Source organism: Euwallacea fornicatus, chromosome 36 (genome assembly GCF_040115645.1).
Source record: "Euwallacea fornicatus isolate EFF26 chromosome 36, ASM4011564v1, whole genome shotgun sequence".
Classification (NCBI taxonomy): Eukaryota; Metazoa; Arthropoda; class Insecta; order Coleoptera; family Curculionidae; genus Euwallacea; species Euwallacea fornicatus.
Window position 1 is genome coordinate 2,111,874 of NC_089576.1, and position 16,642 is coordinate 2,128,515.

The window sequence follows — 16,642 nt, forward strand, 5'->3', positions numbered from 1 at the left end:
TTCAAAATTTAGTGTAAATATTTTAAGAGAGTATTTTCGAGATCAAAATAAGACTGTTTTTCCTATAAGCCTGCACTCCAAAATGCGCCCCTCGGAGCTGGAGTCGTCGGGAGTTGGGCGAAAAAAATCGATTATGTCAAATTATCACCACAGATACCGATTAAATTTAATGAAAATTAGCAAGCCCTTGTTTTTTTATCCGCTTTTTTCCTTTTTTGGTTCAAAAATTTTTATAAGTCTAATTTCGGAAAAAACAAGCGAAAATATCAGAAGTCGTAGCCCATCAAGTTTTTTAATTTGTCACCTTGATAGTATACAGAGTGAGTCGGGAGGATCGTGCCAAACTTCAGGAGCGTGTTGTACATGAAAAATAAATGTAAAAAAACTCAAATGTTGTTAGCCCATTTTCGTTTGTTTACAAGTTATAGCGTAAATAAAATTTAAAAAATTAATAAATTTCATAAGAAATTCCATAAATTAACGTTTGGATATCATAGTAAATGTTCAAAAATATTGCCATTAACTTCTAAACATTTTCGTCTTCGTTTATGAAGAGCATTCGTTGCGCTCCCGATGGTTTCATGTCTTTCTTCAATGGCAGCTGCAGCATTTCTAACGCGTTGAATTAGTGCATCTTGAGTGTCCACTTTTACTCTGTACACTTCAGTTTTAAACCAACCCCACAAACAATAGTCTAGCGGTGTGAGGTCTGGAGACCTTGGAGGCCAACTAATAGGACCACCATGATCAATCCAATGAAATTTATAATTTTTTAAAATTTTATGTTTTAATTTTATTTACGCTATAACTTGTAAACAAACGAAAATCGGATAACAACATTTGAGTTTTTTTACATTTATTTTTCACGTACAACACGCTCCTGAAGTTTGGCACGATCCTCCCGACTCACCCTGTATACTGTCCTATTGTTCAAAAATGACTTTCCTTGCAAACGGTTAGCTGTATCGAAAAAAGGCAACAAGCGAAAAATAATAAATTGATCGACTGAAAAAAATATGAGTTTAGATACTTTCATGAAATTTGGTCAGTAACTGTGGTCACAACTTGACATAGTTGATTTTTCGCCCAGGCTTCGTTCCCTGCAGCTCCGAAAGAAAGCAATTCGAGGATCTCATTTCGACCTCAAAAATTCTCACTTAAAACATTTGCGCTCAATTTTGAATCACCCTGTGTGACATTTTCGCCGTGGGACGATCCGGAAAAAGCAACTCCTCAAATGTCGGAACACCCTTGGGTACCACTCTGTATATGTCAATAGTCTTAAAACGCAATAAACCTTCAACTTTACCGCCCACATCATATGTGCATGTATATGTCGCAGAGTGCGGATAAACAACAATAAGATACCCAAACAAGACTGATCTCAATTCCATTATATTTTCCGTATAGACGTGATGCATTGCTCGTGGTTCTTTAGAGAACTTTGCCCGTCTGGGTTACTGGTGATTCCTCACCCACACTACAACGCGTGCACACTCATTAACGTTATTTATTACGTTTATCTGCCTTCTTACCACAAAAATAGCGAGAGTTCTTGACTTCCACACTGGAAAAATTCTGTTTGATTAATACTCGTCTTGATGCAACGTGACAAGTCTTGATCGAAAAGTTTTATTTAATCGAAAACCGTATTATGATAATCACCCCTGGGGAACAAAAGTTATAACAGTGGCAACCACCAGGTGCCTGGCATACAGGGCTTTGCGTGTTCCGGCCCAAGGATTTTGGAATACTCAAAGGAAGGCTGTAATTTATCTAAGTTTCTTTTACATTTGGCCACGGTTAAATGAAGCGATTTGGATAGTAAAAAACAGATATAAATTATCCGCTAATTTGGTGTTTTAAATCAGCTATCTGAAATCTAAATTTGGTAATTATTGTGAGTTAACTGTCTCAATATTTCATCGCATACGCGTAGATTGGCCCATGAATTTAGCAAAAACAACTATTGCTTAATTTATTTTTCCAGAGGTATTTAACCCGAAAATTATCGGTCTAGATTTGATCTAGTGAAGGTTATAGCGAGAACTCTAATAACTGCTAATAAAGGTTGCTAATGCGATTATTTTTCGGATTCGGTCTGAACACCTATAAGAGCCCATCGATCCCTTTCGGGGTTATTTCGGGCTGCCAAACAGCCCCAAAATTCAAAATTCCAATCGCTGTTATTCACAATACCTCACAAAAATCTTAATTTAGCGCATTTTCATGACTTTTACAAACCCGTTCTTCTTCTAACAAACAATAACATTATTACTTATCTATTAGCAATTACAGAGAAAAAAGTGACTCTAATCATTTTGCTAAAGGTCAATTCGAGTTGCATTTACTTGCCAATTTGGGCGAATCATTGAGTTACATAAAACCCTAAATGACCGCGCTACCAAGGCCAAAACTAGAAATCGGAGAAAAATATATACAGGGTTGCTCATTAGTGCGTCAAAGTGCGATATCTCCGTAAATATAAGTTTTGGAGGGAAATTTGTCTTAATAAAGTTTTTGGGGAATAAAGGGCACGTATTTTTAAATTATTTTCAAATGTACAGGGTCTGTCATAAAAGTGTGGTAGTACCAAATTATGTTTTTTTAAATGGAACCAGTTTGAGAATTCACTGTAGATAAAAATAATGTTGTGAAAATAAATAATAATAATTTGTTATAAATAATATAAAAATAATAATACGGTCATCGAAACTCACTTTTCAAATACAAATTTAGATGTAAAAAAGGGGCAATTTTCAGCAGCTCAGAAACGGTTGGGTTTAGGGATAGGGTAATGTTAACAAAAGTTGTGGGTTTTTGGATTCTGAACGCGATGCCGTCGAGAAAAGTAGGGCATTCTATTTGAAATAAGCAAGTTATTGAGGATTGAAGTCATACAACTTCGGAGGCCTATTTCCAGGGTTATGGAAAACTCTTTTTAAACTAAAACATGTCAAAACGTGGCTTATTATGTCGCCTTGGAGCCTCATGAGGTCGATTCCAAAATTCGCAACGGTTAGGAAACAGCAGTGATTTCCGTGAGACCTTGCAGCTATCAACATTTTCGAATTTTCACAAATAACTCGAAAATGGTAAATTTTTTATATAAGACCTATTTCACAAACTAGTCTTAAAATTTGACGATAAATCCGAAAATGGCAAAAAAATTGGGGGGTTCCGTTTAAAAAAACATAATTTGGTACTACCACACTTTTATGACAGACCCTGTACATTTGAAAATAATTTAAAAATACGTGCCCTTTATTCCCCAAAACCTTTGCTAAGACAAATTTCCTTCCAAAACTTATATTTACTGAGATATCGCACTTTGACGTACTAATGAGCAACCCTGTATAAAGATTGAACACAAGAAGATTGATTAAAAAAATACGGTTTGCTTAACTACCAAGGGTGTAAATAATTAAATGGGTAATTAATATCCTAAATCAATTACACACTGACTTCACCTATTTACGTGAATCTATTTGTAATAAACCACATTTGTTCCCGTTTAACTATTTACAATATTATGAAATTAGGAATTTATTCTGGCTTACGCATTATTTCTCTTGATTAATTATCATTTAACAAATTCAAATTCAATGGAACTCGTTTTTGATCGTGTTCAGACAAAGTTCATGGTGTGATTTCTTGTAACAGTTCTCAATTCCTGCGAAATGATAAAATTAATGAAGAAAAATTCCCAAAATTTTTTGTATTGTTTTCAACACAAACTTCTAGTAAACAATCGGTTTCCAAGCGTATTTGTCTCAAGATTTTAAACGATTAACTCAAAGTCCACATTATTTCTCAGAATTGTATTGCTACTAGCACGAACGTTTGTCATCGTTATCAGTTCATAAGCGGCTTTAATCAAAACTAACGACCTATACTAGCTTATTGTATTAACCTTAAAAAATGTTCCACGATCTCATACCTATAACAAACAACCAAAGGAAAACTCCCTTTACAATGAAACATCTACTAAAACCAACCTTTGGACGTAATTTGCTAACAACCAACACCCTACGCCTCTGTCTATTTCAAGAAATGAAGGCTTCCAAGAATCAAGGCAAACAAGGTCCAAAGTTGAGATTCTCGGAATCACGAACTTCTTATTCATCCTATCCATTGCAACAATCACTATTATCTCGCGACATTATTTATTAATTAAAGCCTATTGGTCAAAGTTCAATTTACCAATTTTTCTAGCCGTCAATAAAAAAGGGCGAGCAAGCTAAAATGGAGAGGAAGAGGCCGCCTATCTATAGGCCAAAGTCCAGGACAGATGTAAGTATTTCTGCAGTTAACTCCATTACGTGCATAAATCCCTTACGTAAGGTACTCAGCCGGTGAGGTCAAGGTAATAGATTAGTTTATGGCAGAATAATTAAATTTTAACATTCATGATAGTTCTTGTAGGGTAAATATTCATTGTTTTTCTATCAGATGGTAATTACAATAGCGAATTTAGGCAAAAAGTTTTGAGAACAAAAATTTCGAGAGTTTAAGTCGCCAAAATGTCAAGATTAGAATTAAATAGAATAGATTTTATTTTAATAAAAAATTGTTTAAGATAGGAATTTTTAACGTTTAACCAGAAATAGATAGACACGCAAAACCAAATAAATATATATATATATGTACATGCTACATAAATGGAAAATTTTTAATTTAAAAATTTAACTTCGCCAGATCGTCAAAAAAAATCGGTTTGTCTTTTTATTTTCTGTTCCTTGAAAAAAGGTTTTTTTTTTAACAGAAAGTTTTTGGTTAGTGATTAAAAAATCGGTCCTTCTGTAATTTTTGGTTCTTTAATTCGAAATTTTCGGTCACACAGCTTTTAAATTCAAATTTGAAAAATTTAACTCCGTCAGGTTGTATATATTAACAGTGGATAAAGATAGAAGCTGTCTTAAAAGGTTAAACTTAGATTTCGCCAAATTGTCAAGAAACATCGCTGTCCATTTCATCTTTTAACGATTTTGAAGATAACATTTTTGGTCTTATTTCATTCTTTTAGTCCAGTACGGTCAGTGGAAGCCGAGCGGAAAGCGGTCGTCTGCGTGGTGACGGCGGCGGCGGCAGCAGCGACGAAGACCTCACACGTCATCAACAAGACTTGAGACAGAGACTTCAAGACGAAGCTGCCCTTTACCGAAGGCGCCTTGAGACTTACAGGCAGGCCCAGCAGAACCAGGCCGCCCTGGTCAGTCGTTTACAGGCCAAGGTTGGTACCCTTTGCTTACTCAATTCGGGTTATTATATTCAACTTGAAGATTTATCTCCAAGTTGAATCTCTCGACTAAAAATAGCCAGGAACGTGCTTGACTCCCTAAAAATCAACGAATCCGCTTGGTAACCAGGGCACAGAAACAGGCCGTGAAATGATGCAATTTGTGTGTGGATTTAAAAGAACAGCATTGACAAATATTTCCGGATAGGCACGTGAATGCCGCTTTTATCAAATGCTAATGACAAAGATAAATATTTGAATATTTTGACTAATTCCAAATACTCGAATCGACTTTGTTGTACTTGCTATTCGAAGTTACATAACGTTTTTTGTCCTTTAAAGGTATTGCAATATAAACAAAGATGCGCAGATTTAGAGGCGCAAATGTCGGAATACTCCGAACAACCAACCTCACTTAAATCCTGCCCCTCCTTGGCTCCAACCCTAGCCACCCCATCAAGTACTGCCCTGGAACAGGCCCAACAACACTTGAGAGAGGTTCGAGAGGAACGAATAACTGACTTGGACACTGCCCTCCAAAGACTGCTAGAAGAACGCAAAAAGTACGTTTTTTTACCAAAATATGTACAACGTCAGTGTAGTTTATTATATGTCTTCAAAGGTCTGAGAAACTGATGCAATTCAATAAAGTATTAAGAGATCAGTTAGAAGAGTCTCATAATACAAACGAAGCGCTCACTGCCGATCTACAGAAGCTGACCAACGATTTCGAGTCTTTGAGGGAGGAAATGATGCTGAAGGAGGATGACTGGAAGGATGAGGAACAGGCTTTTAACGACTATTATAGGTAATTAAATATCCCATCTGATGTTGAATACGTGATAAATTGTAATATTTTTAGTACTGAGCATAACAGATTACTCAACCTATGGAGAGACGTAGTGTCCGTGAAGCGACACTTCATGGATGTACAATCAAATGCCGAAAGGGACATGAATAAGTTGAAAGCCGACATCTCGGAAATGGGGAGAGAGATGCTTATGGCATGCTCAAGAATGGATACAAATGTGTTCACTGAAACCCTTATTGGTGTAAGTAAAAAGATCGATGGAAATTGGGATTATATTCCAAATCCCAGAAAGGGGTTCATTTGTTGAGTTTGTAGGCGTTCAGAACCGAATTAAGAGTAAGAGATAGTTTCAAATGAATAAACAAATGTTAACAACTGTGTGAATGAAAGATGAACTCCCTTTGCCAAAATAGCAAAAGTTTCCTAAACATACGATGAAAATTTTTCATAAACATATGACTGAAATTATTTCATTTTTTTTTAATACAGGATGTTAAAAAACTTCTTGGTGAACACTAATACGTAACATGATTGTATTTTCAGGCCAAAGCTAAATTAACTTCTAAAGAAACCCCAGACTATGAGAAGATTGAGGCGGAAATGGACATCTTGAAGGCGGAAAAACTTAAATACGAGACTGATATACAATTAAAAGACGACCGCATTCAGCAGCTGTTGAACGAAATTCAAATGCTTGTAAGCTCTTAGTTCATATTTCAGTTGATACTCACCAGTTTGACTGCGAATTTCAGGAAGAAAGATGCGTCGAATCCGATCAAAACCTGTCACAGTTTACCAAAATGCAAGATGAAGTTGATATTCTAGAAGGGGCTCTTAGAGATATTGCCCAGGCTTTGATCCAGGATGCTGAAACCAAAGATGCAGAGATTCTACAGGCCACTCATTTGCATCTGAGTGCTTCGACACCCATACCCCAGAAGTAAGTAGGAGTTTTTATATCAAAGGTTCGATGTTCTAGAAATAAGGGTGACTGAGAGTGGACCTAATATTTAGATCGCCAAGGAGGTCTGGTAGAACAATGGCTGCCCCAGCAGCTTTTGCTGAGAGTACTATTTCTGCTGTGCAAGCAGCCCTTCATAAGTATCAATCGTTCATTCATGAACTACAGGTAAACTGTAGGAACTGTAGTTCTTCGGTCTGTTCATGCACATTGCACGTTTAGAAATACACGCATTAAGTTCGCTATTGTGGTGCTTTGAAATGCCCATTAAAATAATAGTTCAATAAAGCAATTAATAAAATTAGATCTGTATAAGGGATATTTATTTAATGGGAGTAGGAAGAAAAATGGAGAGGGTGGAGCTACGTTTTTGTTGTCGTTTGAGAGTAATTAGACTGATTTATTATTACACGTGCTTTACAATTTTTCCACTATCCATTAACAGGATTTTCTCGTATATTTACCAGGTCAAACTCCAGTCAAATAAGGAGCAACTATTGTTAGTTCGGAAACAGTATGAAAATTCTGAGAGCAACGTAGTCGCCCTGGAAAAACGAGCCCAGGAATTGGTGTCCCAATTGGACGTCTCCAGAGCACAGTGCTCGCAACTTGTCCAAGAACGGGACAACTTGTTGAAAACCATGGATTCATTGAAGTCGGACAAGAATCAACTGGACCGCAACCGCATCGATCTAGGGTCCATGTTGGATTCTGTGAATCAAGGCAAGTAACTGAACACTGTCAGTCAATTTCGTGATTCTCATATTGCATTCGTAATTTACAGATTACGACAAGCTGATTAAAGCCAACACGAAACTACAAAAAGACTTAGATGCAGCTTATCAAGAGAAAATATTCCTGCAAGGAGAAGTTGATAGGCTCAATCAAGACGCTGATTTGAGGGAGATCAGTTTGAGGGGCGAAGAAGACCGATGCAGCCGCATAAGAGAGGAATTGCTAACAGTTCGTGAAGCGCTTCACAATATGTCTCTGTCGCACGACATGCTGGAGCAACAAAAATCAGAGGCAGACAATGTAATTTCAAGCCTGGAAAAGATCAAAGTAGACTACGAAGTACAACTGGAAAAACTGTTTGGGGAGAGCTCGAATGTGCAGGATTCGCTGCTGAAAAAAGAAACTATAGCCACCAACCTCGAACTAGACAAGAAGAAGCTACAAGATGATTTGAAGAGAGTAAGAAATAAGCGATATTACATTCGAGTATTGTTTTATTAATCAATTGTGTAGGTCGAAGAAGAGAAACAGGCCATCCAAATACAATGCAATGACCATCAAAATGATATTCAATCGCTGCGTAAAGAACTTCTGCAAGCGGAGCAGCAAAAATTAGACTTTGAATCTGAAAAAATGTCTTTATCTGAGAAGTGTAAATTTTTAGATATAGAAAAGGAAAAAGTATTGAAACATAAAATTTTGTTACTTGTTTATTGAGTGGTTTTTTTATAGATTGAGATGGAGTTAAACCAAGCAATCCGAGAAAGAAACGATCTAAGCAATCAACTGACAGTAATGGGAAGAAAAAGAGACGCATTGAATGAGGAGGTAATGCGCTGCAGGCAGAAATTAGAACAAGCAGGAGAAACCAACTCGAGGATAAATCGTAATTTAGAGGAGCTTGTTAAGGAGTGCGAAGAGAAGCAATGCACCATTGATGGCTTAGACAAAGACGTCCAAAGACTGCAGGAACTATTAGCAGCAGTTCGATCAGAAAAAGAAGCCCTCGAGGCTGTACTTTTCGACACTCAAACCAATCTGGAAGCCTCAGAAGAAAAGAAAATGCAGCTGGAAAAGGAGGCGCAAGATTTGCTCGTCAAGCAGGAACAGCTGAAATCTCACGTGTCAAAGTTAACAAAAGACTTGGAACGCTCAGAAAAACGATGCTCAGACGTTAAAACCAGCATGGCCCATCAGGCGGGCAATAAAGAGGTCGAGTTCAAGCAAACAGTAGAAAAACTGCACTTGCAGAACGAGGAAAACGTAAAAAAGCTGACTGAGGAACGGGACAAAATTCGCGTTTCACTGGAAAAACGAATGCAGAATTCGATGCAACAATTGGGAAACGAGAAGAACGTGGAAATTCAACAGTTAACTGACAGAGTAGAGACGTTGCAGATCCATATCGACAATCTTTGTCAGCAACACGAAGAATTAATGCTGAGGGCGGAGAATGACAAGCAGCAAGCGCTGTTGATTGGTAAGTTGGAAGAAATTCGAACTTGTGCTTTAGACGAATTTTCTTTCAAATTGAAAAGTTAGAAAATTTTCCGCATCTGGAGATCGAAAATATACTGGCGAGCATAAAATTCGGATCACTTTAGTATTTTCGAAATTTTTGCCTTCCTAACTTCCAAAAAAATAAAAAAGGATAGCCTTTATCGATTCTGAGGTTCTTTAACCTTGTTAAGGGTAAATGGTAAAAAAAACACGATCCTGTACCCAAATAACCGATGTATTATACAGGTGTCCATTACCCAAGCACTGTAACATTTTGATATTGAAGGTATTTTATCAATCTTTTTTTTTTCATGGTAGAACCATGCAGAACCGTAGACATTTTCCCAATGATCCGAAATTTCATGAAGCAATGCCGGTATGCCAGTGAAAAATATCACTTCTCTTTCAATGTATTTATATTTGAACATTTCGAAGTGACCCGAATTTTATGCTCGCCAGTGTATATTAAGTTTGTCTTATTCGAATGTAATATAGTGAGAAGTTCGTTTTGGAACTCATAAGAAAAAGTCAATAGTCTTTAATTTAATTAATTCAAATAAAGGTGAGTATTTCTTGACATTATGGCGAATGAAAAGTTAAGTAGATTGTTTTGCGAATAATTAAATAGGCCAGCGCCAGTTTTTGACTCCAAAATGAAGTAGAATTCAATGTTTTTTTAAAAAATGTCAATTTGCTTGCAATATTAGAGAAAACAGACTTATTTAGTGGATTTGTAGTTCTAAAATTGTCATTCGAACGAAGCTCTTTGAGCACAAGATTTTTTCGAAAAATTTTCTTCCAGAGTTGAAATTGGTTTTAACTTACTTTATTTTATTTTCAATAAAAATATCCCTAATCCAAGAAGTGCTACCCTATAACTCGACAAATACATCCGACAGAGAATATGTTAATTAAATTTCGCAAATCGCTCGACGAGGATCCCACTTTCACGTTTGTTCTGATATTTAAATAATTTATACTTGTCCTGATACCACTGAACAGCTAAAAGTTCTGAATGAGGTAATCACCCAAAATAAAACCTGTTGCATGATAGTGCGTAGTTTCGAGTTAGGATAATAACCGTAATAGTTTCTTGCCAATTTGGTTTAGCAATTTAAAAACCGGATCATTTAAAAAGAGAATGATGGTGGTAGGCGCGTTTCAGGCCCCATTAGAACCAAAGGTAGTAATTTCTTCGACGGCGCAGCCTTCTTCATCTCGATCGCAACAATAAAAGAAATTTCAGAAAGCAAGTTTGTCCAGTGATTTCATTTATTAAAATAGAATAAAGCCTGTGATATCATCGTTTGATATTAGGCAAATGACTTGCTTCTAAATTTATTCGGACGAAATAAAACATTTTTAATGATCCCGCGTCGGTTTTCATACTTATTTGTATTGTTTCGACTGCGTGGAAACTGTCCCTCAGAACTGCGCGGAAGAAAATTGGTTTATTGCCCCACGACCACCATCATCTGTGATTTGTGGTGATCTAAGCGCGCGCTAATACCGTTACTTTCAAATCGTCTTGAACAGACATGTTTTTTTGTTTTTTCACGGATTTCTGAATGGTGATCCCAGACTGATTGTTATTGTTCAAGCTGCCCGTTTATTTACTCGTTAAGAATTATGATTTCGATCAGTGAATTCGATTTTGTGTGTTGCACAATGTATTATCACTCATCATTCATGCAGTAGTTCAAGTGCTTTTGTGCTTTGTGTCCCGGAGTCGATTCATCAAGAATCGTTTTGATTTAGGTCAGTACTCAGACACTTTAAATTATCATAACAAAGTATTCATAAAAAAAACACACACACACACGCATGACTTTGAAATGTTAACAGTAACTGCTAAGAAAACGAAAGAAGACCTCCAGAAAGGATTTCTGAAAGGTTATTGCGGTATAGTTTCGCTACCAATCCGGTCATGGTTGATTACCGATGGTGTTTTTTTTGCAAAATAAACATTACATTGTGCACACTTATACTTCTTACTTATAATTTTTTTCTTTTTGCATAAGTCCTTCTTCGGTTAACATATTCTCTAAGGCGAATTGACTCGTAACACTTTTGGTAAAAAACAAAATGACCTCAACATATTTCTAAATTTTTGTTTTAAGATTTTTCACTTCGTATTTTGATACCTATTTATACATAATTTAGTGATTTTGTCTTTTATTGATGAGGTGATCGGCCGTATAACTTCTGAATCTTCCTAACTGTCAAACTACGTTTTTGAAAAAATAGCGCACCTCCTGCTGGATGGCCGTCAGTCGATTGGCCTTGCTTTACCATGACGCAGTACGGAACGTTCGAAATGGTCATGCAACAAGGTTTGCACAATTATGGGCGTTTTAGGGCGATGAAACTTATTGAAATCCTTCTAAACCAACTTGTTGCCTCTTTTCCTGACTTTTACCGAAATCGAGATTATATGACTAACTCTACAGGGTCCTACACTAGTACGTCAGCCTTCCTTAGCTTCTATATCTATAAAATTTTTTTTCTTCTGCAGTAAAGCATAGTACATAAAGGTGTATATATTACCTGACATAAATATATAATGTACAGGGTGCCCCCAAGAAGTATAGCGATATATAGGGTGTCCCACGAATATAGGCCTCTATCCGTATCTTGAAATTTATGACTAGGAAAAAGTTTATATTTGGATATCACATTGATGCAGAGGTGATGCATTGATTGAAAATCTTTTAATGAAAATATCACTTCCGGTTATGCCGAAAATGAATCAAATGGCTTATTTTAAATGGAATACCATGTACATTGTACCAAATTTCCATTCTGCGGAATATTATGATCATTTTTCATCCATAATGTTCTGTAGCTAAATTTTACATTCATTAAAGTGACTGTTTCCTGATATTGGTAGTTTAAACCCTCTTTCGCTATTATTAATTAAATTTTTCTAGTATCAAGCTTTATAAACTCTTATGTAGTCATCAACAATAGACTGGTTTCTTCTGGAAGCTGTTCTGAGAGATACCCTAGTTTTAAAATAATCGACTATGCCTTTGAGGGCTTTTCGTAATGGCTTCGTTTTTTCTGGATATCGAATACCAAATGTATGACATGTTTTGGTTAATACTTTGTTATATTCACCATAAATAATAAACATATTGAGATAATGTTCGTTTTTATAATTTACGGGTTCTGCCATACTTAATGTGGAGTACGAAATATAGAAAAGCGTTTTTTTGAAATAAAATGAAAACGGTTAGGTTTAGGTATAGGCAAATCAATTGAATGAAGTAGTATTTATTTTTTATGTTAAATATGCATTCGTTGAAAATATAAGAAGTTTCTATTTTAAAAAAAAATGAGATTTTTGTCAATTTTTAAATGACAATTTTGGACTATGTTTTTAAACACCTTGTGTGAATAAACATGACTACAAGCGCAGTAAAACATTTTGTATAACAGCACAAAATTTAATTGCAAAATACTTAGTCGTTTGTCAATTATTTAAAAAATATATTAATAGTTGCAACTGTCATTTTTTTTGAAAAAATAAAAATGTTTCGAAAACCGTAAAATTTAGATATGGAGTATTATACGTGAAAAATGTTCATATAGTTCTGCAAAATCGAAATTTAACATAATATACAGGGCGTCCCATTTAAAATAAGCGAGTTGACATTTATTGCCGATATAAGCAGACGTGGTATTTTCATGAATATATTTTTTTAATCAATAGATCACCTTCACTTCAGTATGATACCCAAATTTCAACTTTTTCCTAGTCATAGGTTTCAAGATACGGATAGAGGCTCGGCAATTCTAGACTTTTGAATTCCGAACAAAGTAAATTACTGAAGTTTGAAGTCGTGCAGCTTCGGAGGCCTATTGCAGCAGATGTCGAGAATTTTTTTACTTAAAACACGTCAAGATGTAGCTTATTAGGTCTTCTTGAAGCCCCAGAAGATCGATTTCGAAATTCATAGCGATCAGCGTACGGTTCCGTTTTCCGTGGAACCTTGCACCTGTCAAATTAAAAAAAAAAACGAATAATTCGAAAACGTTATCTTTAAACATAGGACACCTTACATAAACTGATTTTGCAATTTAACGATAAATTCTAAAAAATAAAAATGGGGGTTTCCATTCAAAATAACGAAGTTGTATATCGTCACACTTTTTGGGTACACTCTGAACACTAGAAAATAATTTCTTCACATACTATGTAATCCTGCAGAAAAAAAATTTATCTTCATTGGTATAGAAGACTAGCTGGACGCTGTATATCATTTTTAACCTGAACAACATAATTACTACTAAGCAAAATAATTTCAAAAATACACTGATCGTTATTCTAAAGGTCTGAATATTATACAAGATACTCCAATTTTAATGACTTTGTATTTACGTATTGAAAAGTTAACAGTATTTTTAAAAATAATACCCCTTGTACTGTTTAATACTGACACTTTAAAAATTAATTTTAGAGATTTAAAGCCTTAAACTTAAATATTTCTTTGAAAATAGTCTGAGTTTAAATTTTAGTCTTCACTTCTCTAAACTCTTCCTTCTGCAAATATCAAAAAAGTTACTATTTTAAAGTCAGCAATTTGAATATTTTCTGATATACACGTCCTTATACCTACCTCTCACCTTTTTAAAATTTTGGACCCTTAGGTCGTTTTTCTATGAAAATGTTAGTAAATTCTCTTTAATGAAGTATCAAAAACTCTGTTTTCTAAAACCGGTATTTGATATTTAGAAATGAGATATTCAGATCACTCATGTGGGAATTGAAGTTTCTATCATTTCATAAAAATCTTCATAACACGGATTTTTGATGGTTTTGCAAACGATTTTTCTTTCGAATTAAAAGTCTATAGAAGTAAAAATAAAAATCGATAAATTATTATTTCGAAAACACTGATTGACGTACGGTATTTACAGTGATGCTTAATATTGTATGGAATGACCTCATTCAATCACGTGTATGATGTATACAAAATACAGAAAATTTGCTTTTTAAATTCGTATATATGCTTCGATAATGTCACAGTGTACCTCTTCGTACATCTTTGTCTAAACCAGAAAATTGGTAAAATAGTAAACGTACCTTTTGCATTATTACTCACCTAAGTCTACACCATTCAGTATATTTTAATCTTACTATTTGTAATAAATCTAAAATGCAATAAGATCGACCACAATCTGGATTATACTTCAACTTAAACACACAATAGTGCAATTGATACTTATTTATAAACATGTTGCCACCAGAAGTGATGTAATACATATTTTGTTTATCAATATTTGAAGTGCGGCTACGAAAAGCGCTTAAGACGGTCCAGATATCGGTTTTTAATGCGAATTTTGCTAAATTTTCTGTGATCATTACTTAAGAATTATAATTGCCGAGATAAGAGGCCTCGTGTAATAATGACTCCGTAATTTCTTAGTGTGGATGATACTCTTTTGTACCTTTAGTACTTATGTGAAGTGGAAATCGCTATAAAAACGATATCAGATAGAAACCGATACAGTAATTGATGGTTTTTTGGAAGAAAAATAATGTTTAATTGTTGTTGCAGCTCACCACGACCAAAAAGCCCTCAACGACAAATTCGAAACGGCCCGGAGAGATCTGGAAGAAGAGAGGGAGGCCCTTGAAAGGTTGAAAAGAGAGGCGAACAGTCGATTCGACCAGGACCGAGTCGTAATCAATCAGCTCAAAGATGAACTGAGCAAGTTTAAGGTGATTTTTCTTAGTCATGATCACCATTCAAGTTGTCAGTATGGCGTTTGTTTATCATTGGTTGTGTGTAGTTTTTGTTTATTATTTTGGACGCAGACACAGGGTGAGTTTCGCTTCAATAAAGCTCTCGAAGATCATGAGTGATTGTAAAAATATTAACGTTGATCTTTAGGTCAGATTGGAAGAGAGCAAAACAAGGAGCGAGGAGGAGAAAATTGCTCTTCAGCAGAAAATTGAAGAAATACGTATCGAGAGGGACAATGCCCAGAACGAGGTGGAAAACTTGAGAGTCCAACTTCATTTGTGTGAAGACAAGAGCGAGAGCGTGAGCAATTTACTACATGAAACCACCAGGAAATTAAAAGAGAGTTAGTAACGTTAAGTTTTCATGGTTTTAAATTTTGAAAACATTTATTTCAGCCGAGAATAATTCGGAATGTTTGAGAAAGGACTTGACCGATGTGCGCAGACTATTGACAGACAGCAATTTCGAGAAGGAAAAGTACCACAACAGCAACAAGGAATTGAGGGACCACGTGAAGAGAACCGAGAGCGAAAAGAGAGAGTTGAACAGACAATTGGAAGATGCTTATCAAAAACTTGCCAGTATGTGCCTTATTGAAAAAGTTCGGTTAAGGTCCTACTTAAGTCCACGATTTAATAAATTTGAAAATCATACTAGTGACATATCTGTCTCTACTAAACATGAGTGGCTTCAAAATCAGTCAGAACGGCCAAAATCTTTGGCGAACTTACTAAATACCATTTGCTTTAATTCCTCATGCTCCAGATCCCAATTCTTCTCAGAGAAATTCATCACCCTTGTCCCCCTCAATGTAAATTTATCTGCTCTCTCCGACTTAATCTTCTTAGCCTCGTGTTTCTTCTCCATCAAAGTATACACAAACTCCCTGGCAGGGCAGTTTAATATGTACTTTGTCTAGTTTTACACATCAGAAAGACGACCTAGAGCATGTATACTAAACACAATGAATTTTGGGTACTTTCTTCCAAGTAATCACGTGTGTTTGAAAGCTGCTTTCGGTCATCGTGTGCAGTTTGTCCATTCGGATCGGTTTTTTGGTCATGCTGCAACAACGAGAAAGACAATATTTAATATTAAAATTCACCTTATTCGTATACTGTTATTATTTTACTCTCGGGTAATAAGGTCCAAATCTTGAGGAATCTCGTAAAATTTATTTCCACTAGCTCCCAAGTTAAACAAACTCTTATGTGTTAATGACATGCATATGCGGTGCACTGTCGGCGTAAAAAAATAAACATTACATAATGCGCAAAACATAGAATCTCATGAAATATTACAGCAAATAAATTTGGACTAGTATTTATTCAGTAGCTATACTGAACGCATTGAAACTCTTTAGATTTAGAAGAGACGAAATCATCTCTTGAACATGATCGCGCGCGTCTACAGAACCAAATTCGAGATCTAGAGAAGGACCAACTACAGACTGAGCATCAAGTGCAGAGTTTCCAGGAGGAACTGCAAAGATCTCAAAGTGCCAAAGTGCAACAGCAGCAGGAGGAGAAAGAATTGCAAGCGAAGCTGCTTAACGAGGTAGAGGAACGGGAAAGATCGCACCAGGAGGTGCATCAATTGAGGAAACAGGTAAGATAATAAAATTTTGATTGAAGATTCTATAG

The 16,642-nt window shown here is 35.6% G+C and overlaps 1 protein-coding gene and 1 long non-coding RNA gene across 5 annotated transcripts in view; one reads left to right on the forward strand and one right to left on the reverse strand.

Annotated features, from left to right (window-relative positions):
* The window catches only part of LOC136349165 (uncharacterized), a 30,062-nt gene extending 13,999 nt beyond the window's left edge, over positions 1 to 16,063 (reverse strand). The window contains exons 1-2 of one of the 2 annotated variants that reach the window (XR_010733769.1): positions 15,997 to 16,063; positions 14,336 to 15,940 (exon numbers count right to left, since the gene is read on the reverse strand). This is a non-coding gene — a long non-coding RNA (uncharacterized lncRNA). Of the gene's footprint in view, positions 1 to 14,335; positions 15,941 to 15,996 lie in introns of those variants that run through there. The other variant, XR_010733768.1, reaches the window with a different exon arrangement.
* Root (ciliary rootlet coiled-coil, rootletin) overlaps positions 1 to 16,642 on the forward strand; it is a 57,766-nt gene that overhangs the window by 37,076 nt on the left and 4,048 nt on the right. For all 3 annotated transcript variants that reach the window (XM_066300533.1, XM_066300532.1, XM_066300531.1), the window contains exons 2-17: positions 4,216 to 4,293; positions 5,027 to 5,233; positions 5,582 to 5,802; positions 5,862 to 6,047; positions 6,102 to 6,291; positions 6,594 to 6,746; positions 6,803 to 6,990; positions 7,065 to 7,179; positions 7,479 to 7,734; positions 7,796 to 8,205; positions 8,260 to 8,427; positions 8,479 to 9,226; positions 14,811 to 14,974; positions 15,147 to 15,342; positions 15,395 to 15,580; positions 16,363 to 16,607. In XM_066300533.1, coding sequence (XP_066156630.1) covers positions 4,246 to 4,293; positions 5,027 to 5,233; positions 5,582 to 5,802; positions 5,862 to 6,047; positions 6,102 to 6,291; positions 6,594 to 6,746; positions 6,803 to 6,990; positions 7,065 to 7,179; positions 7,479 to 7,734; positions 7,796 to 8,205; positions 8,260 to 8,427; positions 8,479 to 9,226; positions 14,811 to 14,974; positions 15,147 to 15,342; positions 15,395 to 15,580; positions 16,363 to 16,607 — 3,681 coding nt within the window. In that variant the 5' untranslated portion in view covers positions 4,216 to 4,245. The remainder of the gene's footprint in view (positions 1 to 4,215; positions 4,294 to 5,026; positions 5,234 to 5,581; positions 5,803 to 5,861; positions 6,048 to 6,101; positions 6,292 to 6,593; positions 6,747 to 6,802; positions 6,991 to 7,064; positions 7,180 to 7,478; positions 7,735 to 7,795; positions 8,206 to 8,259; positions 8,428 to 8,478; positions 9,227 to 14,810; positions 14,975 to 15,146; positions 15,343 to 15,394; positions 15,581 to 16,362; positions 16,608 to 16,642) is intronic.